Source organism: Anomalospiza imberbis, chromosome 3 (genome assembly GCF_031753505.1).
Source record: "Anomalospiza imberbis isolate Cuckoo-Finch-1a 21T00152 chromosome 3, ASM3175350v1, whole genome shotgun sequence".
In the NCBI taxonomy this organism is placed as follows: Eukaryota; Metazoa; Chordata; class Aves; order Passeriformes; family Viduidae; genus Anomalospiza; species Anomalospiza imberbis.
In genome coordinates, this window is record NC_089683.1 from 72,542,758 (window position 1) to 72,562,346 (window position 19,589).

General features: G+C 36.7%; 1 protein-coding gene across 2 annotated transcripts in view; it reads left to right on the forward strand.

Annotated features, from left to right (window-relative positions):
* Positions 1 to 19,589, forward strand: part of GALNT2 (polypeptide N-acetylgalactosaminyltransferase 2) — an 89,658-nt gene that overhangs the window by 33,358 nt on the left and 36,711 nt on the right. For both annotated transcript variants that reach the window (XM_068185091.1, XM_068185092.1), the window contains exons 2-3: positions 15,637 to 15,727; positions 17,561 to 17,714. In XM_068185091.1, coding sequence (XP_068041192.1) covers positions 15,637 to 15,727; positions 17,561 to 17,714 — 245 coding nt within the window. The remainder of the gene's footprint in view (positions 1 to 15,636; positions 15,728 to 17,560; positions 17,715 to 19,589) is intronic.

The following is a 19,589-nucleotide window of genomic DNA, read 5'->3' on the forward strand; positions in this document are numbered from 1 at the left end:
TATATAGAGAAGTGAATTAAAAAAAAACCCAGTAAACTGTTTGAATCCACCCAGTGGAATGCAACATGTGTAGAAAAACTGGGCTAAGAAATATACATTAAACAGGATAGGAAAAATGTGCTACTTTAACATTTTCAAGTTTAAAGTGAGAAGATGCAGGCATAGGTTCATCCCTGTATAAAGGGACACTAAGAAATAAAAGATGCTGTTTGCAATCCACAAAGATGAAAGTGTGGTTACTAGGGTACTATTTCCAAATACTATATTCAATAGATAAGTCTTGAATAATAGTTGATAAAACTTTGTATCCTAGGCTTAAAAAGCCCACTCTGCTTTTTACTTACAGTGGTGTAAAGGGTATCTCGTTATTCCATAAATCCAATTTTATTATTAGTTAAAATATTTCTGAAAAGCAATGTGAAAGAATATTTGAAAATCTAAAACTTGAATTGTGTTATTTCTCTTCAGTGAGGCTAGCAGCAGTGGTTTGTAGTCAGAGGAATGAACTGATGGTTAAGACAGAATCAGTATCTTCCATTCAAGTGTATTGTAAACTTCAGTGTATGAGTTTCTCTGTAAGCTTATCTTTGCCTCAAGCGGGTTGATTTCATAAATGCAAGATCTTCCTGTGTCCAAAAAGAATCAATAAACCTGTCTGTGTGCACTGCTTCAGGCTTCCTTTAACCAATGATTGAACCAAGATCATTCTCCAAGTTGTTGTTTGTAGCTATGCATTTAATAAGATGTTCCTATTACTGTATCTGAAGAGAATTTAAACCAATAGTCTGATCAACAAGCAATTTACTTAAAATGTTTTTCCTTAAGAGAAAACCTATGGCTCTCATTTTAGGCTGTCAATTTTAACAAATACTCAATTTATTATTGTTTTTCACCTACTTAAATATAATTCTAAAATTATAGGTTCCTGCTTATGACTGCCTATTCACCTCTTTCATCTTTAGCAATGGGCCAGTTGTTTTCACTAACTCAACCAGAAAAGAGAATTCTCTTGGTAGTAATGAAAGCAGCTGATACAAAAATAAGCACAATAATTTTGTGCTACAAGTGTTCCAAACCAATTTATTGTATTTGTTTGCCTATGAAGGGAAACTCTTGGTCATTTTTCTGTGTGGAAGAAAGCTTAGCTGCTGCCTCTATATAATCTCAGCATTATTTATAAATATGTCCCCTTGCAACAAATGATTAGCACTGTATATGAAGCTGATAATGGGTTTTTGAGTGTTTTGCTCTAAATGCTGATGGTAAAGGGGGTCACAGGTATGAAAGACTGTAAAATTGGTAATTTCTCTGTATGTGGCTCTGAAGCAGTAGCAGAAAATAGGCAAAGAGTGTTTAACAGAGTACAACCACCTGGAATTACCATGTATAGATTTTTCAGCTAATGCTCATGGTAAGCAACTCCTTTTTATAACACCAGCAGTTCAAAATGTTTTGTGAAAGGGAAAGGGACGGGTTTGGAACAGGTTGTGATGTTAGGCTGAGGGACTAGAGCGAGTGACTTTCAAAAGCAATATCAGAGACAATTGCTGTGACCTACTCCTGTTTGTGTTACAGCTTGATTCAGTGGCACTTGATCAGTTTGAGCATCAAGGAATTCTACTCTGGTTTTAAGGACTGATTAATCCTTTTTGAGGGAAGGTGTGTGGGTGCATGAGTGGAAAGGAAAAAAAGGAAGAAGGCTGGAGACATCAAGCAATATTGCTTGGGGCTAGCAAAAAGTTGCCAGACACTTGGATTTTGGAAAGAAGCATTCAGTGACTGGAGAAGTTAAGGTGTATCTCCCCCTTCTTAAATTTTTGTAAATGTTTCTTTACGTGTTTGTGTAAATTTAGGGAATTTTTCTCTTTCTGGATTTTCTTTAGCACTTCTTTTTTTCAGCTTTAATCTCAACTTGAGGATAATATCTGTCAACAGAATAACACACACTATGAGGGCAGGTGATGTAATCTATATCTCTGTCTTTATCTGTGCTTTCCTGCAAGTGAAAAATAAATGAGTTTTCAAGGGATCTATATGTTTAATAATAAACCTTTTAAAGCTACTGTTATCTAAAATATATATCCAGTATATATAAATATATATCCAGTAGTGAGAAAATTAAGTGTCAAAGAAAGACTTTGAATTGTTACTTGGTGGTTCTGAAATTTTTCTTCATTTTCTCTAGGAAGTTTCAGGTTTTTTTCTGGTTTCGCATGTGTGTGTCAGGCTTTTTTTAAGGCCTTCCTCCTGACCCAGAAAACTCTCTTGATGGACTACCCTGTTCTTTCCTTTCTTATTAGTCCTCCTTGTTCTACTTTTGACTCTGTTGCTCAATTCAAAATAGACTTCAGTGTGTCATCTTTGACAAGCTGTTTGAAAGACACTAGACAATGTAGCAGATAAGGGCAGATCAGATTATGACTTCCCTGAAGGAAAGGCTATATTGTGAATTTCAATATTGGTAGCTCCTTGTGGGTTAAGATTAGAAAAGCCTAATTTCTCATGGCCTTAGTTTATAAATGCTTCTGCTTGTGTAGTTCTGTTACCCGTTGTAGTCTTAACTGAAATATTAAATTATTGTAAAGGTGCATCTAGGCTGCAATTCCACTATCAATCTGGGTATGTGAGTCAAAATATAAGGAATTTTGACAGATCATATTTACTCATTAGTCTAGAAATAGCTTTTGAGTTATTAGTCTGTGTGAGAAATGTGCTACACATTACTTCTCTAAAGCTCAGTTTGTGAAGCTCAACTTGAGTGCGATGGCTCAATATTTTGGTGCTTTTTTTTCCCCAAAATAGAAGCAAAATGGGGTAAGGCATTAGAGCAATGTGTGGGGTTCTAAAACCTGGTGGCTCTAATTTTTTTGATAGCGTGACTGGTCTAAAAAGTCAAGCCAGTTGACTGTACCCACTTTATTTATTCACACTGTTCAAAGCCAGTCATTGGAAAGACAGGACATTCTGATTCATGTAGTTTGAATTCCTCCAAGTTTGATGAACAACTTGTTTCTTATACTCTAAATATTTTATGACCTCTCTTATCTTTAAGGACTTATCTAATCCCTATGACGATAAATTCTACCAGCTAAAATTGAGAATGCTGCTGTGGCTTGGGTTCAAGATCGTTATTACTATTTCTTTTCTTAAGTTTTGTGAATTCTTGTTGCTCATAAGGTTTTGTTTTGGTTGTTTGTCTTTTCTTCTTTGTGGTAATGCATATCTTAATTTTGTTATTTGCTCTTGTGCTGAGATTGATTTCAACTCCTCTCTCTCTTGCCAGAGACCAATTAATTATATTCTTTTTCTTTCTATCATCTAGTGAAAGTTTAAATTCATTGTACCTTTGAAAGTGTACTTGGTCTCTTACCCTGTGCCTCCCCCTAGTTTTCTAGTACAAAGTCAGTCTGTGATTAACTCTCTGTATATGCATGTGTGTATGTTTTTGTGTGTACCTATATATGCATGCATGCACATCATACACGAGTACAAGGAGTCTCTCCTCAAATCCTTTTTTCTCGCCTTCTTAGGGCAGACTTAAATGTCAGTATATGGTCATATATAGTGAGAAGAGGCGGAGAGCTCAGTGTTAGAAATAGTGGGGTAGTATGTGTTGTGAAAATACTAGATGATAGGAATTACATTTTGCTCTTGTCTGTTATATACCATTCATGACTTCCAAACTAGATGATGGTTTTGATCTCATCTTTTGACATGTTTTGACCTTAAGGTTGATATTCCATGTATTTGAAGGTATTCTAGAGAAGGGTAGCTCATAAAGTTCTGCAGAATGGTTTAAATTTTGCCTGGGAAGTTTCTAATAGCTTGAGTTAGGCAACCTGAAAGCGGAGTCTGGGTTGGAGTAATTTTTCGTATTGGAGTCTTTTGAGTTGTTAAATTTAAAGACCTTTTCATATTTTGGTAGATTTGAGAGCAGCACAAAAGCTTTCTGCACTGCACTTGGCTTAGCCGTCATGCTTGGATCAGGCTTTATTTCTGGCTCTCCCCCTTCTACGTCAGTCTCTATGATAAGGGCTCTTTGTGGAGGTTGTGTGAGATCATCACTAAGGGTGCACAGTTGGTGACCTCTCCTCTGAGAGACTGCAGATGAATGGGCCATAACTTCAGCAGATTTGAGCCCCCAACCTTTTCTTGTTAGGCCTTAGCATCCAGGAGGAGGTTTTCCATCTCTCTATAGAATTAGATTAATTCCAGTGTGCCTGCATAGTGTGAAGTCACTTGGCTGCTTCCAAGTGTGCAGAATTCCTTGAGTGCCTCAGTAAATTGTCCAGACTTTTCTAATCTTTTTTCCCCTCAGTTTTTTTCCATGAATAAGTTTATGTATTGTTAACTTTATGTGCTCCCAGGTCTGATAGCTGTATCTGATACACAGTGGGAATATTGAATGTTTTGCACATAGGACCTAAATTGTATCTAAAGAGCTCAATTTATACTCTTGCTTTAAAGTTTGCCTGAAATTACTGCTTCCCTCTGTGCCTTACAATCTGCCTTGGCTCAGGGCTGGACTAACAGTATCCCAGCTTGAAGGACTAATTTTCTGAGAGTACAGACAAGCTAATGCAGCCCAGATTGGAGGAAAAGCAGTGCTGTGTGTGAGGAGCAGCAAGGCAAAGTGCCTGATTTCCTGCCTTGAAGCTCTCGGTCTGTGTATGGTCAAAATTTTACTTATAGAGTGCTCTAACATTAGCTTACTGAAATAGCATTAATTTGAGTGTTAACCTCAATAGACAAAAAACCTCCAATCTTTTTCTTTTTCTTTTCCAGTTGGTGCCTTATTACAGAATGGTGTCTTTCAAATGAATAATCAGTTTTATTCTGTGTTGAGGAAAGATACAAAGATCTGCATTGCCTACTTCAGGTGGAAATATTAATACTAAAAGTTTGGCAGAAAAAATTTGAAGTATAGATGTCCGTTATCTCAGGAGAGATTAGTATTTCTTCCTTCTGGTGTAGGGGTCTGTCTTCCACACTGCTTGTCTTGTTTGTGATAGGCACTTGTTTCATTATGGGATTGAGTTTTGATTTAGTAGTCCAGACTATTGTAGATGAATGATGCTGTCTGGGTCTGGCAAAAATCAAAGATGTTATTGGCAATCATCTGTGTGAATTTTGTAGTATGGAGCCTTTAATGTTTAATGCATTAATAGATATCATTTTCTGTCAGAAGTTTTGAACTGGAATAAAACTTTACACCAGCTGTGGACAATATTTTTTTTCTGTAAAAATCTGCAATTAAACACAGATGCTGAAAAACAATACTATGTGTACTGTGTAGAGAGCAGAGACCTGCTCTCTACACAGAGCAGAGACCTGAGCTGCAGAGACCTGATCATAAATCCTAGTGTTGGGATACAGGGAAAATATGCAGAGAGTTATTGAAGGCAGAAGTCATCTGTCAAGCACAAGCTTTCTCTGAAGGTTATTTAATTAGAGGAGCTACTAAGTAATTTTTCAGACTCCTGGGACTTATTCTCTTTGTGTTCAAAGATGACCTCCTTGAAAGTGGTAGAAGGAAATAGTTTCCTTGTTTTTCAATGCCTTGACTTCTGAATGTGAAGATCAATCTTTTTCCATTTAAAAAAAAGTCAAGATTTTTGTATCAGTCTTGCTTTTTTTTTCCTATTGTTTTCTTAGAGACCAACACAATGCTCTTGCATTCTACGGAAAAGTTCCAAGACACAGCAACTTTAATTCCTTTGTCTCAATCTATCTTCACTTTCCTTATGTCTGTGGTAACCTTCCATTATGGTAGAGAAAATATGGTGTGATGTTGTGTTGCTTTATTGCATTGTAGCTCTACAGATCTCATCCAGCAAAACATTGAACTTGTTAACTGAGTCTTGTTTTTTTTTTTTTTTCTTCTTTTCCTTTCTTTTTCCTTAGTGCAAGATTGTTTTCTTGGTTAAACAATTTCTGTGTTGTTTTGGTATAATAACCACCTTTCCCCTTTGCTAACAAACTGTAGACATGACTGCCACAGCAGTTTTTGCTTTAGATGTAATTGCATTTCTGATATCCTTTTGATCTAAGTTACTTTTGCAGGTTTAAATATTTATAAAATAAAATTAGGCTAAAAGGATTTGGTTCCAATTGCTTTCCATTTCTGTTCTTTGTACTTCAAGATACATGTACAAGTTATGGGGATTCTTTTTTTCTTCATTTTTGCTGCATCTGGTTCTTGTATTGCTGGTGAGCAATTTTCTTATTGTTTCATTCAGATGTATATAGGTGGAGACTTACAAATGCCTATGCTATTGGAATACTTCAGTGTACTTACAGTTTTGGATGCATTAATGTTGAGTTCTGCTTATTTATTCAGTACTTCACTTTTATTTCAATTAATTAACTTCAATTCCCTGGACTTCCAGAAGATATGACACTTTCTCATATAAGTAAATATTAAAATAAAATTTTGCTTTCTATGCTTTCCTTTTTCTTCCTGTGCAAAAGCTTTTTCTTTTTTTTTCTTTAGCGAGTCATTCTTTAGCGAGTCATTCTTTAGAGAGCTAAGAGCAAGCAGTGATGAGTTTGAATTCAAAGAGGATTAGGGGTAGGACTTTGAAATACAGACTAATTCTTCAGACACTTCTGATATTGTAGAATTAACCAGAGGTGGCATTAAATCATGCCTGAGCATTTGTTGAGTAATTGCCTTCTTTCAAGGAAGGAAAATTTGTAGTGGTTTTGAGTGATGGGTAGTTTAATGTTGTAACTAAACTTGTAATCCTTTACTTGTAATGGGAACACCCCTTTCAGCACTTTTTTCCCTGGTGCCCTAGCTGGGAATGCTTCCTTGCATCCAGTACCTCAGATAATTTAGTGGCTGGTCTTGTGGTTTAAAAAATCCTACCCAGTGAAATGATACATCCATACCCCTCCCCAGCTCACTGTCAAGTCAGCCAAATGAGTTGGATGACCTGCTGTGCCACACCAGTGTGCGCAAAGGGAGCAGTGGGGACAGTCCAGCAGTTTGGGATGGAGATGTGGTGAGGTGTGAACAGCCCCTGTCAGCAGCAGCTGGCCTGTACAGCAGCTGCTTTGTAAGCAGCACCAGCTCCACACTCGCTGTGCAAAGCATTGCAGCAGTTTAGGATCATGTCCTGCTTTCTTCCCCCTACTGGACTAGTTGTTCCATGGGATCTTTCATCTGCTCGAAGTAGAATCAACTGAGATTGTTAAACAGGAGTTTAGTCTAATCTCATAAATTTTTTGAATGACATGGCTTCTCTACCCCTTGGATCTGAATTGGGGCCTGTGTACTTGTATTAAGCTTTTTGGACATTCAGGTTTCACATCTTGGAAAGCACTTGGGGGAGAAAATGAATGTGCACAATAATTCTCAAACAAGAGCTATGGACTTTGAAAGAAACACAGTGGGCAGATACTCTTTGTGTGTCAAGCCGTGTCCTTTTTGGAAGCTGTTGCCACTTTTTCTTTCTTTTCCCATTACAGAAACTCATCATCAATTAAAACAAAAAATCCAAAAAAAACCCAAGAACAACAACAACAACCAAAAAAAAAAAAAAGGAAAGAAATAGTACTTGCAAACATTAGACGTTATGGGATAGCCATGCTACAATTATTGCTGCTGCCTAAGTATGTTCTTCAAAACACTTTAACTCACATCAAACATGATGACAAAATGTTCCTTGGAGGTGAATATACCACTAAGGTGTTTTTATCAAGTTGCAAATAGTAAAGTTTTGTTTTTTAAACCTTTCTTTTTTGCTGTTGAAGTTTTGGCGTTTTTTTTTTTGCTTGCATATCTCAAACAGATCGAATCAATCAGCTCCTTTTAATTGATGATGATCATTTGTGATTAATACATTCTTGGATTTTTTTCCCAGTCTAGCACAACTGAAAAAGCAACTTAAACACTATTGCTGCTCATATATACTTACGGTATAAATCATGTAACTGTGTCTGCACTGACAAATACTTTTGGAATAGAAGGCTGTTTTCAACATTATTTAAAAAAACCCCATGAATTAACTTTTCAAGGAAATGTCTTTTGTCAACATCAGTATTTCCTTTTGGAAACTAAAATTGAGTGATAATAGCCTTTGATGTTGCCCTTAATTGAAATAATGACTGCAAATGTTTTGTCATGTTTCATTTTGAGATTTGTGGCAGGTAGTGCAGATAAGTGAGTTTTTTTTTGATACATGATAAATTTAACAGGAAATACTGGATCCTGTTTGTGACCTGCTGCCATTCTTAGAGGGGCTTATTTCTTGCTTTCAAAGCTACTGGTGCACTCGAGATTATACCCTTCTATCAGTCCCAGTAGTACCCTTATATGTTTCTCCTACTCTTCTTCCCTCCCTATCTTCTTGCCATCTGTTCTTGTACATTTATGCAGCTTCATGAATCATGAGGATTGAGTGATCCTAGAAAAAACAGGCCTTTTCATGGCCGCTCTGCAGTGGTTTTGTCCATTTGTGCTCTTTGTGGGGTATGAGACCTTCCCCTCACTTCTGCTTCTGTGGAGAGATGACAATCAAGCCAGAAGAGATCCATTTTGCTTTCTGCTGCTTCGGCACTGTGCAGCAGGTGCTGATTCCACTTCCTTCTGTGGTGGCCTCTGGGAGATCTTTAGTTGGCAGGGCTTCTTTTGGCATGAAAGACTTCAATAGAAGTAGCCTCTAGCAAGAAGATGTGTTCTTACCCACACTTTATCTGTGTGGGAGGGGTGTGTCATTGCATTGTCCTGACTGTCAGTCTGGCAATCACTTTTGCTCTAACAGTGTTTTTTCACTGTAGAGCTGAAGGAAATGAAAGGGATGCTGTAGTTTCTGGGGTATCTGGTTTTTGTTTCCTCTTTCTGGCGATACATTAGATTGGCAATTGCGTAAGGCAAGTAATGTTTTATTCTCTGCTTTTCTGGTAGGTGAAAAGGTTGTCCCGCTTAGTTTTGACATTTATCACTAGAGTGGGTGAAGCTTCTAGGCAAAAGGAAACATGGTTTATTAGAGGTCACCTGGAGCTTGGTACCTGAATTCTCATCAAGCTGTAAGAGTGTTGTGGATTTTTTTTTTTTTAATTTATTGACAGGTACTTAGAGAAAAATTTATTTTTTTGTAAAATGTTGAAATACAGTCAAAAACTGTATAGCATTTGTGGGCTAATCAGTTAATCCAGTGTATGTTAAACCAATGTGGATATCTGGGAGAGTAGTCATGCTATTATTTTTAGGGAACTAATGAAAATTTGAAGATCATCTAAAATATACTTGCATGCAAATCTTCATATTTAATAGTTTATCTATACTTACTTCTTGAGTTGCCTGACTTGCCCTACCTGGGGTTTTCTGTTGCTCCTTGGCTTTTGTCAATTAAGTAGGTCTATTGTGCCCAGAAATAAAGTTGAACCAGAATTTCCAGTTGATCCCAATTGCTGTGCAAATAAATCTTCAAATGCAAAGTTGGATCAGACTTCCCTCAGAGAATATGTATCCAGAAACCTCAGATAAAGCATTATTTTTGTTTAATCCCATTCTAGGTTTAGAAAATGTCATGTTTTATAGTTGTTTTAATAATTTAGATAGTGCTTGTAAGCTATAAAATATGTACTTTGCACTAAATAAAGGTAACATTTACAGAGATGGTAGGACACAAAGGCATTTAATTTTGTCTAGAAAGTACAGCTTATAGTAATTGCCATTTTCAAAATGTTTTGAGTGTATTAACTGAGAGTATATCTAAACACATTTCCTGTATATGGAGCCATCAAGGTATAATCTTGATGCTTTTCCCTGTTTTGGGTTTTTTTTTTTTTTTGAGAATGTAAAATGTTCTTCTTATGAGGGCTGTGTGTATTCCTCCTGCTGGAAGCTTCTATTTTTGTTCTGAGTACTCAAATAGATGAAAAGAATGTGTCCTTGACAGCAATTTACTTACACTGAGTAAAGGAGTAAGAATGAAAATGAAATCATCTTTGCTGTAATAATTTTGGACACTAACAGTGGTAATCAAATATTGCGAAGTGTATAGTTTTTCAGTGTTTATGCTTCACTTCTTGATGTCCTTGGAAATGTCTGCTTTAGTATACTAAGCAGGTTGGCAGTCAGAAGAAGTTAACATTTCTTTATGGGATATTTTCTGCTTGTCTTTTCTGTAAGAAGCAGCATTCCAGGAATTTTCAGAGGATACTTTATCTCTGTTTTGTACAAAACTCTTTTGCTGAGAAGGGAAGAAGTGGGTACCCCATAATGTAATTACAATAAATTGCTAGAGTGCTTGCCTGGCACACAGGAAAGCTGGATTCATTTACTGCAGCAAGAGAGACTGGAGCTGTGTTTCTGGAGACTCCTTGGGAGGCAGTGAGTGAGTGCTGGGTCAAAAATCAGGCTGGATACTGGACTCTGCTGAAGGTCCTCCTGCGTTGGAAGGAACTGGTGCTTCAGAGCTTATGTGCTTATGTAATGGGTAATTAAAAGATGGTGAACTGAATTGGAGTGGGGGAAAGGGCACATACTGAATACAGGAGGAGATACTGAGCAGCAGCAAAGAAACTTGGGCCTAGTGTCTTCGTCAGCTGTCAGATTGTCCTTGTCTTTGAGCCCTTTTCTTAGGAGGAGCCTTTATGCTTGGTTTAGGGATGTAAACTTCAGCAGGCATTACACTGCTGCAATGCCAGGTGCTGCTCCGCACAACATGGAAGTGCTTCTGCGTGGCTGGTCCCAATTACGTGGTCAGAACAGAAGTGTATGAAGTCCTGAGAGGAGTTGTCTTGCAGTGAGAACACCCCTTCCAAACGCATCAATTGGTGTGACTGATCTGTACTGCTGGATGCAGCACAGCCTTCTATTAGGCCAGCTGGATCAAATGCTGCTCTTTGAAGGTGCTGCCAGTATTCACTTTCCACTTAGAAAATCACCACTGGAAGAAAATCTGTCTGCAGTAGCCCTCACCTAAAAACAAGTTCTGAAACAGATATTAAGCCTTAACATGTATTATGTTCAACAAAGATACATTTCTCAATTATTTTCTCGGAGTGTCTACCTGACCAGGTAGCACATGACTCCCAGCCATTTCTTCTGCCCAAATGTTGCATGCTGTTCAGCATCTAGGTTGCCTGTGAGAGGAATGGATGGTATTGAGAGCACAGTCAGCTCCTACTTGACATATTTCCAAACTCAAGAGCTTTTCAGAGATCTGTGTTGAGTTGCTGCTTGTAAGGTCTATGTGATATCTTAATGAATCTAAGGAAGTTTCATGTTGTTAAGTTGTTCTCTTGATAGGAAGCCACTGTGGGTTTGAAATCTCTGCTATAATGAGATTTAGTTTGTAGCAATTAAATGTCAAATCCGTGGTACTTGAAACTATAATTAAAAGGAAAAAAGTATTGTGAGACAAAAATAAGAAAAACACTAGTAGTTTTAAGTGTGGTTTTAATTTTTTTATATAGAAGCAATACCTAGGGACTTGGAACAGTTTAAAATTGGTTTTGATGTCGAATGAAGTAACAACTGATGAAAAATTGCTTTGCAATGCTTGTAAGGAATATAATATTAAATGCATACAAATATACCAAAGCTAAAAGGAATTGGTCTGAAAGATTTAAATAATGGTAATGAAATTATCCACTAATATACATCTGTGTATAATTACAACTTTCTAAACTCAAGTTGAGTACTCTTAAATTTCTCATTGGAATATGATCATGTCCTGTTGTATATATGTAGAAATGCTGTGAAAAATGTTTGAATCCTGCTTTGAATTTGAACTACCTCACCCTTCCCCTGCAGCAGAGCAGCTGCAAATGTGTAACTAATCATTCCCTGAAACATTTTTTTGAGTCTAGTTCTCAGAAACTAGACTCAAAAAAGCTTGATGTTGCATCTTCAACATATCTCAAATTCAGTCTTCCAGCTAGTCGTAATGGAGTGAGTTGAGCAGGAAAAGTGAGCTGTAATAGCAAGGTTTGTCAGTAGATGTGGGCTTTCTGAGGCATGCAGAGCTTGCAGTGTCCTGAAAGAAATGTTGCAGCAACTCAGTGATTAATCAGCCTCAAAAACATCCACCCCACCTTCAGATTAGTCAATTTACCGTAATTAATTATGCAAGGTTATTGCTGCAAGGAATGTTTTAATAAAATGCTAAGTAAATGTACATCCCTTAGTTTCAAAGCTTTAGGAATAGCAAAGGTATTTAGAGAATTGAATTTAAAAATTACATTTAATGTATATTTATACTATTACCCTAGTATCATTGTAATATTTCCCACTGAATGGACTTGAACCGTTGCAGTTTCGTTTTTTTGCGCATCTTCTACTACTGAATCAGAAATTAGTGGGAAGCAGTGACGTGATGTGTAAAATTAAAATATGCCAAATCTGTGCAACACTTGCATTTTAGCTGGTGTGCATTTATTTTGTTGTTATGTGTCCTGACCTAAGAAAATAACTGCATGAACAATGGCCACAAAGGTTTTATTCTAGTGGTGTTCTCTGTGCATCTAATGTGTGGTTAATGTCTCTGCTAGTTGGCAGCTACCTTTTTATTTTTCAATAACTTCAAAGTGGTTGTCCATGTGCATTTACATACCAAGTTGTAGCCTGAAATTGCTAGCTCTTTTTAAAAATGTCAGGAAAATATTATTTTAAAGTATTAGTAGTATTTTAATGTAGAAAAATACAGTAGCCTTTTTAATTTTTATTCATTAAATCTCCTCTTGTGATCTCATGATTAAAGAGCTGTGCCTCCTCTTAAGCAGTTTAAGTTTCTTTCAATCTTCCCTTCAGTTTAGCTTTCTGTATGAATGAGTTTTGTCAGTGCCAGCATTGTTGTCTTCTACCAAGATTACTCCTCAAAAGCAAGTGTCTTTTAAAGATCACATTAGAAGTTGGGATTTTGTTTCACTTAAGGCAAGCTGAAAAAGCAACTCTATCTATGGTGATGGCAACATGGTAATGCCATTTGACCATATGATTGATTAATATATAGCACCAAATTACCATGCTGAAGCACTTTGCAATCAATGGTATAAAGAAACTGGTTGTGTTTATGCCTATGGTTTCAATAACTGCTTTTATCAGTTTTTGTGCTTTCAAGTTCTCGCTAAAGGATATAACATCTTGTTTGCACCTAGAAGGTAGGGGTTTCCCACATGTACTTTCTGAAGTCTTAATTGGATGAAAGTTAGTGCTTACACCAGAGTATCAGTTTTAACTAAGTTGCTGATTTTAGAGCCACAAAGTCCTAATCTAGGGCCCAAAGTTGAAGGTAAATATCCCTTAATGCCTCATACTCTCCCATCATAATACTGTTTTATAAGGAGTCATAGGAGGCAGGATGAGAATCAAGCAATATGAAGTGGCAACTTCCATCCTGGTAGGTTGGCTCACCTCAAAATGTCTGTAGCCTGTACCAAGTAGTTTCCTGAAAGGGTCAAATATATAAGAATTTAAAATGGCATTTAACAATAAGATTTCTGAATCTAACTTTGCCTTTGGTAGTTAATGCTTATTTTATAAAAACCAGCAGCAACAAAATCCAAAGGAGAACAACTTGATAAATAATTATTCTCAATGGCACATGCACCTTACCTGAAAGGTTTAATGGGAAGGCAGAGTTTTACTGCAAAGACTTAAAGGGAATGGGACTGTGAGGAAGCACTCAATAGTTTTTGTTTAATTACAGGAGAAACTCTTGCATTATTACTTTTATTGTTATCATTACTACTGTTGAGCAGATGTTTTGCATTTATTTTTCAACTTAAATGTTTTTAGACTCATTATAGTCATCTGGAATAGTAAAGAACTTTGTTGAAGCAGCTACAGTTGATAGTTGGAATTCAGTGTTTCTGTAGTGTCTTTAAAATGGTGCACAAAGCCAAATAATGAGTGAAATACAACCTTCTCAAAACACAGAAAGTATCTATTTCACTGTGGTGGTGGGACTCAGTGCACAGTGACATATAATTTCCCTCGTCAGTGTGAGTCATAAACATTTTCTTGAAATTTGTTATGTGGTTTTAGGAGTCTGTTTTTGTGTTGGTATGGGTTTTCTTTGGTTTGGTTTTTTTTTTTTTTTTTGTTTTGTTTTTTTGTTTTTGTCCTAAAGCTTTCTCTAAGCAGAGGTATCAATTGGTATCCACAAGGCCCAGTAGCCCAAAGCATGTACCAACATGATGATATAAGAACCTGTTAAAATTCCTTCTCTCTGGGTTCCTTGATCCATGATGCTATGAAAAGGATGCATTAGTGATACTCAGTTTTTAACTGATTTAGCTGTATTTCTCAGGGAAAAAAAAAAAGCATCTGTATTTAGTTTTTAATCAGTATTTTAGAAATCTGTTGCCTTTTTTCAACATATTTCTAAATATTAGTGCCAACTTAGCACTTAGAGACTTAAGCTGAATTTACATTGGAAAGTTCTGAGATGCCTGGGGACAAGCTGAAATGGTATCATTTGTGGTTGAAATGTTCCCCAGCATAACTTAGGCCTGTTCCAACTACTTACTGTTCCATCAAAGAATTCCCCAAATGTGGCTTAGGAGCTGGGACAGCAGAGACATTTTCCAGGATGCACTTCATACACCATCACCCTGCTCTGGCTACTCTGTAAAATTCCTGTAAGAGATGAGAACTGTTCTGCACTGCTTGGCTTCAGTGCACTCGGTGATTAGTGTACGCATAGTGTTGTATCTTCTTGCGTTTTGTAGTAAAGGTCTTGTCTTCCTCAGGATAGTGCCAATATAACTGGGATGTTCTCAGGATAGTCCCAATATAGATGGGACTCCTTCGGTGCAGATTTAGAAAAGGAAATGGAATTTCTTTTGGCAAGTGTGCAAGAACAACAGAAGCTGATGGCACTTAAATCAGTTGGCTAAGTGTAGTGTGCAAATTGGCATACAGTCCATGCAGTTGCTAGTTTCTTTTTGTTTTAAAGTTAGCTTCTTCTCCACTTCTTCCAAATGCATAATGGAGTAATTCCAGCTTCTTATTTTGTATTTCTGTGGTAATAAGAATGCAAAAGTGTGGTGGTTGGGTTTTATTTCTTTCCCTGTTGAAATGAAAATGAGATTTCAGGTTCAGAATAAATGCTGGAAATTGGAGGAGGGCGTTGGTAAAACTATTTGCCCCCCACCCATCTAAATCATCAATATGTCTGCAATCACAAATCCAGCAGAGTTGTCTTGTGAAGCCCAGAATAAATACCAATTAAATTAACACATGAAAATATTTTGGAAGTATTTTTCCAATAGTAAGGCTGCCATTCTGGATGTAATTGCTAGATTACCTGATTTCTCTTATCAAATAACTTTCTGTTTAGGCTGTTCCTTGTTAGAGCAGGGCTTACTTCACGTCTTGCTTAACCTTTTTGTCCAAGTAGCTCCTTGGAACATAACTGATAAAAAAAATAATTCCATCTTTCCTGATAGATTTCCTTTTTTTTTTTTTTTTCAAAGAAGAATTTTAACATAAATTAATTGCAAAAGTCTGACTCAATTTTTGTTGTGTTTTTCAAGTAATGGATAGAATAATCATTATTTTTCTTAAAATCCTTGTTTTCTTGGACCACTCTAAGTTTAAAATCTGAAAAACCTAGTGTACTTTGAAAACACAAAGCTAAATTAAGATTATTTTAAAGATTATGTACTTTTTTTCAGGAGGACCCAAATGATATTGACCCCAAAAGGAAAGAAGTGCGTGGCAATGATGTGGAGGACAAGGTGCAAAGTGTGGAGACACTACCTCCAGGTATTGCAGTAAGATGTGTTATGAAAGATCCATAGCCATAAAACATTTATCAGTGAAAGCCATAAATCACTGCAGTTGTTATGATTCTCATAATTATTTGTAGTTTGAAAATGCTAGGATTATTTTAGCAACACGTACTTCTCTGTTCACAAAGCTTCAGCATCCTTAATTCTTACCTGCTTCACTGCTCCTTTGAGATAAAGCAATAGGGAGCGTGGGTCTATGCTAGTATGCTTGTATTGTCCTTCAATAGGTTTGAGATACTGTAAAAGCCTCTGGTAGAAAAGAAGTTCATTTCTCTTGGTGGATGATGTTGGCAGGCAACAGAAAAGTCACCTTGGGACTGTTATTTTGACTGAAGATTCAGCCAAGGTTCATACTTTTCTGTTTTTTTTTCTAGCTTTTGATCTGGCAGATTTTCCTAACTGTGCTGCTGGTGTACTTTATTTTTTCCTCATACTTGCTCAGTATTTGTCACATGCTGGAAAATAACAGAGCAACGTGATTTTTATTTTGTTTGAGTGGAATCCTCATGCCTTGAGGATGAGTTAGGAAAATTAAGTGTTAAGGAATCTTCATTTCATGTGAATGCTTCCATAAACTTCTTTTGCTCCTTAACTGTTTCGCATCAATGAGATTTCATATATCGCTACAATTGACCTACTAAAGCATACTGAAAAACAAAAATTGAATTTGAATATTTTACACAATTGAAAAAATTTAATCTGTGGCAAGGACAACTGCTGATGAGATAGCATCACAGGTTTTGCTTCACTTCTATGAATCCTCGTGTTTTGCTTACAAATATGTCTTGGCCAAACATTTTAAATACTATGAGTTCTTGCAGAAAGAACTAATCAAGGCAAGCTTTCTTTTAAGCAGCTGGCAACTTCCTTCCCCAGGAACATCTGAAGTATGATTTTTCTTTTTCAGTCATAGGCTCTCCAGGTACAGTATAAGCTCTTTGCTATTGATGCCTTTTTTCTGTATCCTTTGGCCTACCTTAACAGCTTCTGTTTGGAGAAGGGGAACAAGACTGAATACCTTTTTGGCAAAGTCTTTACTTTATGTATTGAGAAAAAAATCCCCAAAAGTTGAAGAGCCTGGCTTATTTAACTTGGTTTCTGGCAGATCTTCTCAGGTATTTTTTCTGCTAAACAGAACTATCTACAAATTTTGTTTCTAGGGTTAGATCAGCCAATTTTGCACCTTCCAGCAGTTCTTATTTCCCTTTTTTGGAATGTTTATGTATTCTGGACCAAACTTTATACTTTCCCAGTGGCCTTAAGTAACCTGTTTGAGTATTAAAGGGAGTGGGAAGTGTCACAGGTTGAAAAAAAGAGCTATCAGAAGGTGGAAGGGTTGAAACTAGAAGTAAGATTAAGTGTGAAGTAGAGCAGGTCATGACTTTTTTCATTTCATATGTTGATTAGTGGTCTCTTATGGCCTGATGTAACAGACAGGAGGAGTGCTCCTGCAAAGTAGTATTAGAGTCTGGAATCAAAGATCAAAGGTGTCACAGACAGAGCTATACACCCTTAAATCAGTATTTTCTTTATTTTCAGTTAATATGAGCAAACTTCTGAATCCTTGTCGCAGTGAAGCTTGGTATTCATATTTCTGCAGATTCTTTGCATTGTTTTAAAAATTTGATACTAATTTGTAGGTTAGTCTAGACAAATTTAATATGCAAAAGTGAGTTTTGATGTTACACTGTTAACAGTACTGTTGAAGTTTAATTACTTAATTTTCATCAATTGTATTTGGATTACTGAGTGTTGTTCCTTAAATCATGAATATTAAACTGGATATTTTCCTTTTTCTCTACTGTAGGAAAAGTTCGGTGGCAAGACTTTGATCAGGATGCCTATGTTGGCGCTACTGTGGTGCGATCAGGCCAGGATCCGTATGCGCGGAATAAGTTCAATCAGGTGGAAAGCGACAAACTGCGAATGGACCGAAGCATTCCTGACACTAGGCATGATCAGTAAGTGCCAAACTGAGCCATGCTGGCTTGGAATAGCCTTTCTGTATTTATTGCTTTTGAGCTGCTTTTTCTGAAGCAGGAGTTCTCCAGCTTTAGAAGGGACAGTAACCGTAAACACTGATCCTTGAACAGTGGGTTAAGTTATTCAAACTTATTCAAGTTTTTCTGTTTCCAGGACTTCCATTAGTGTGTATTATATATCCAAACTGGTGCTGCATTTCAGTCTTTCTTTGTTCCTGTTTATCTGGTGGCATTTCTTGGTTTCTACATTTGTAAGTCTCTTTCACAGTGAGGATGATCAAACAGTGAAGCAGGTTGCCCAGAGGGGGTGTGAAGTCTCCAGGCTTAGGGATATTCAAAGCCCAGTGCAGAGCCTGCTGTAGCAGGCACTGCTTTGAGGGAATTTTGTCTCGGAGATCTCCAGCGCCAGAGTGACTTTGGATCTCAGTCACTCTGTCATTCTGTTTGTATGTGATGATTGTCAACTCTAAACCTGAAGGAATCAATTTATTCACACCCTGGTCAACATAGGATGGAATTATACTTCAGGCTGCTTGTGCAGTTTCAGGAAACAGTACACTTCACAGTAAGGAAAGATATTATTTACTACTGGTTAGAGGAGACCTTCATTATAAAAACGATTTAATGACTTCCATGAGTCTTGCTTAAAAAAAAGTTGCTCATTAGGACTTCATAACTTGAAAATACAAAACCAGATTTAGTTTTAAAAACTAGGCAAGCCAATCTTGAAACATAAAATCAGCCAACCATGTGTGGTTAATTTGCATAACTAATTCTACAGTTAGGATGAATGTACATTCACAGATCCATAAGTAGAAAAAGCTGAAAAAGACACCAGAAGAGGAGAGAGAAAAGGAAGGTTCCTGTTTTCTCCCATAAAGCTCTTTAATCAGAAATGGTCTAGTGAAGAAAATTTGTATACAAACTCAGTAATTTCTGAAATCCCTTGTATAAAAGTGTGGGTTTAGGTTTCTTTATGCAAAGTATTTGTAGATGGAGTAATGCAAGTAATTTGTTGTTAATTGCATTTCAAAGTAGGAAGAATCTGGTGTTTCACTTATTGCCAAGAAGGCAGTGAAAAGCACAATGCCAGTGGTGTTGTACTGAGTAGTTTAAAATTACTTTTTAGTTTTCTTCATAATGTATACTTTTTTTTTCCACAAGAAATGTATTCTAACTTTTTAGGTCAGGTATTCTTTTCCAAGAGATCGAACTCAACTACCGAATTTTAGAAGTTTCTGTGATTCAGATATGCTGAATTTGGAATTTTTTTAGATACCTAATAACCTGGGGGAGGGAGGGGTGCACATCTCTAAAGACAAAGGCTGTCCTTTGAGAATAATTTAAATAAGAGAGTCGTCAGGAGATAAATTATATTGCAATGGCCATGTTTTCTTTTAATTGTTAGTCTTGTTATTATATGCTGATTTGCTTAAGTGTTTCCACTAAAACGAGCTGGAAAAGAACCCAGAGAGAGAGATGTTACTGGGGAAAGGCTATATCTGAGCTGGGATTATTACTTACTCTGTGCCATGGAGCAGATTTAAGTACCTGTCAGTCTATGGGTAGTCATCTTTTAAAGAAAAAATGAACCAAACAGAAAAACAAACTGAAGCAATCATTCTTACAAACTGTTCTTAATGAGTTCCCTGTCATGTTGCATTTAATTTTCATTCTATTTTGGGAAGAACTTTCACTGCAAAAGCTGAAGAAGCTGCATGAAATATTTTTTGGGAAGTGTGCAATGAAAAGAACAAAAGCAATAGCCATAGGAAGTAGAATATCTGAGCACGAGACACTTTGAAGCATGTTAGTTTCTAATAAAATTGAAGGCAACTGGGTTGAGATTAAGAT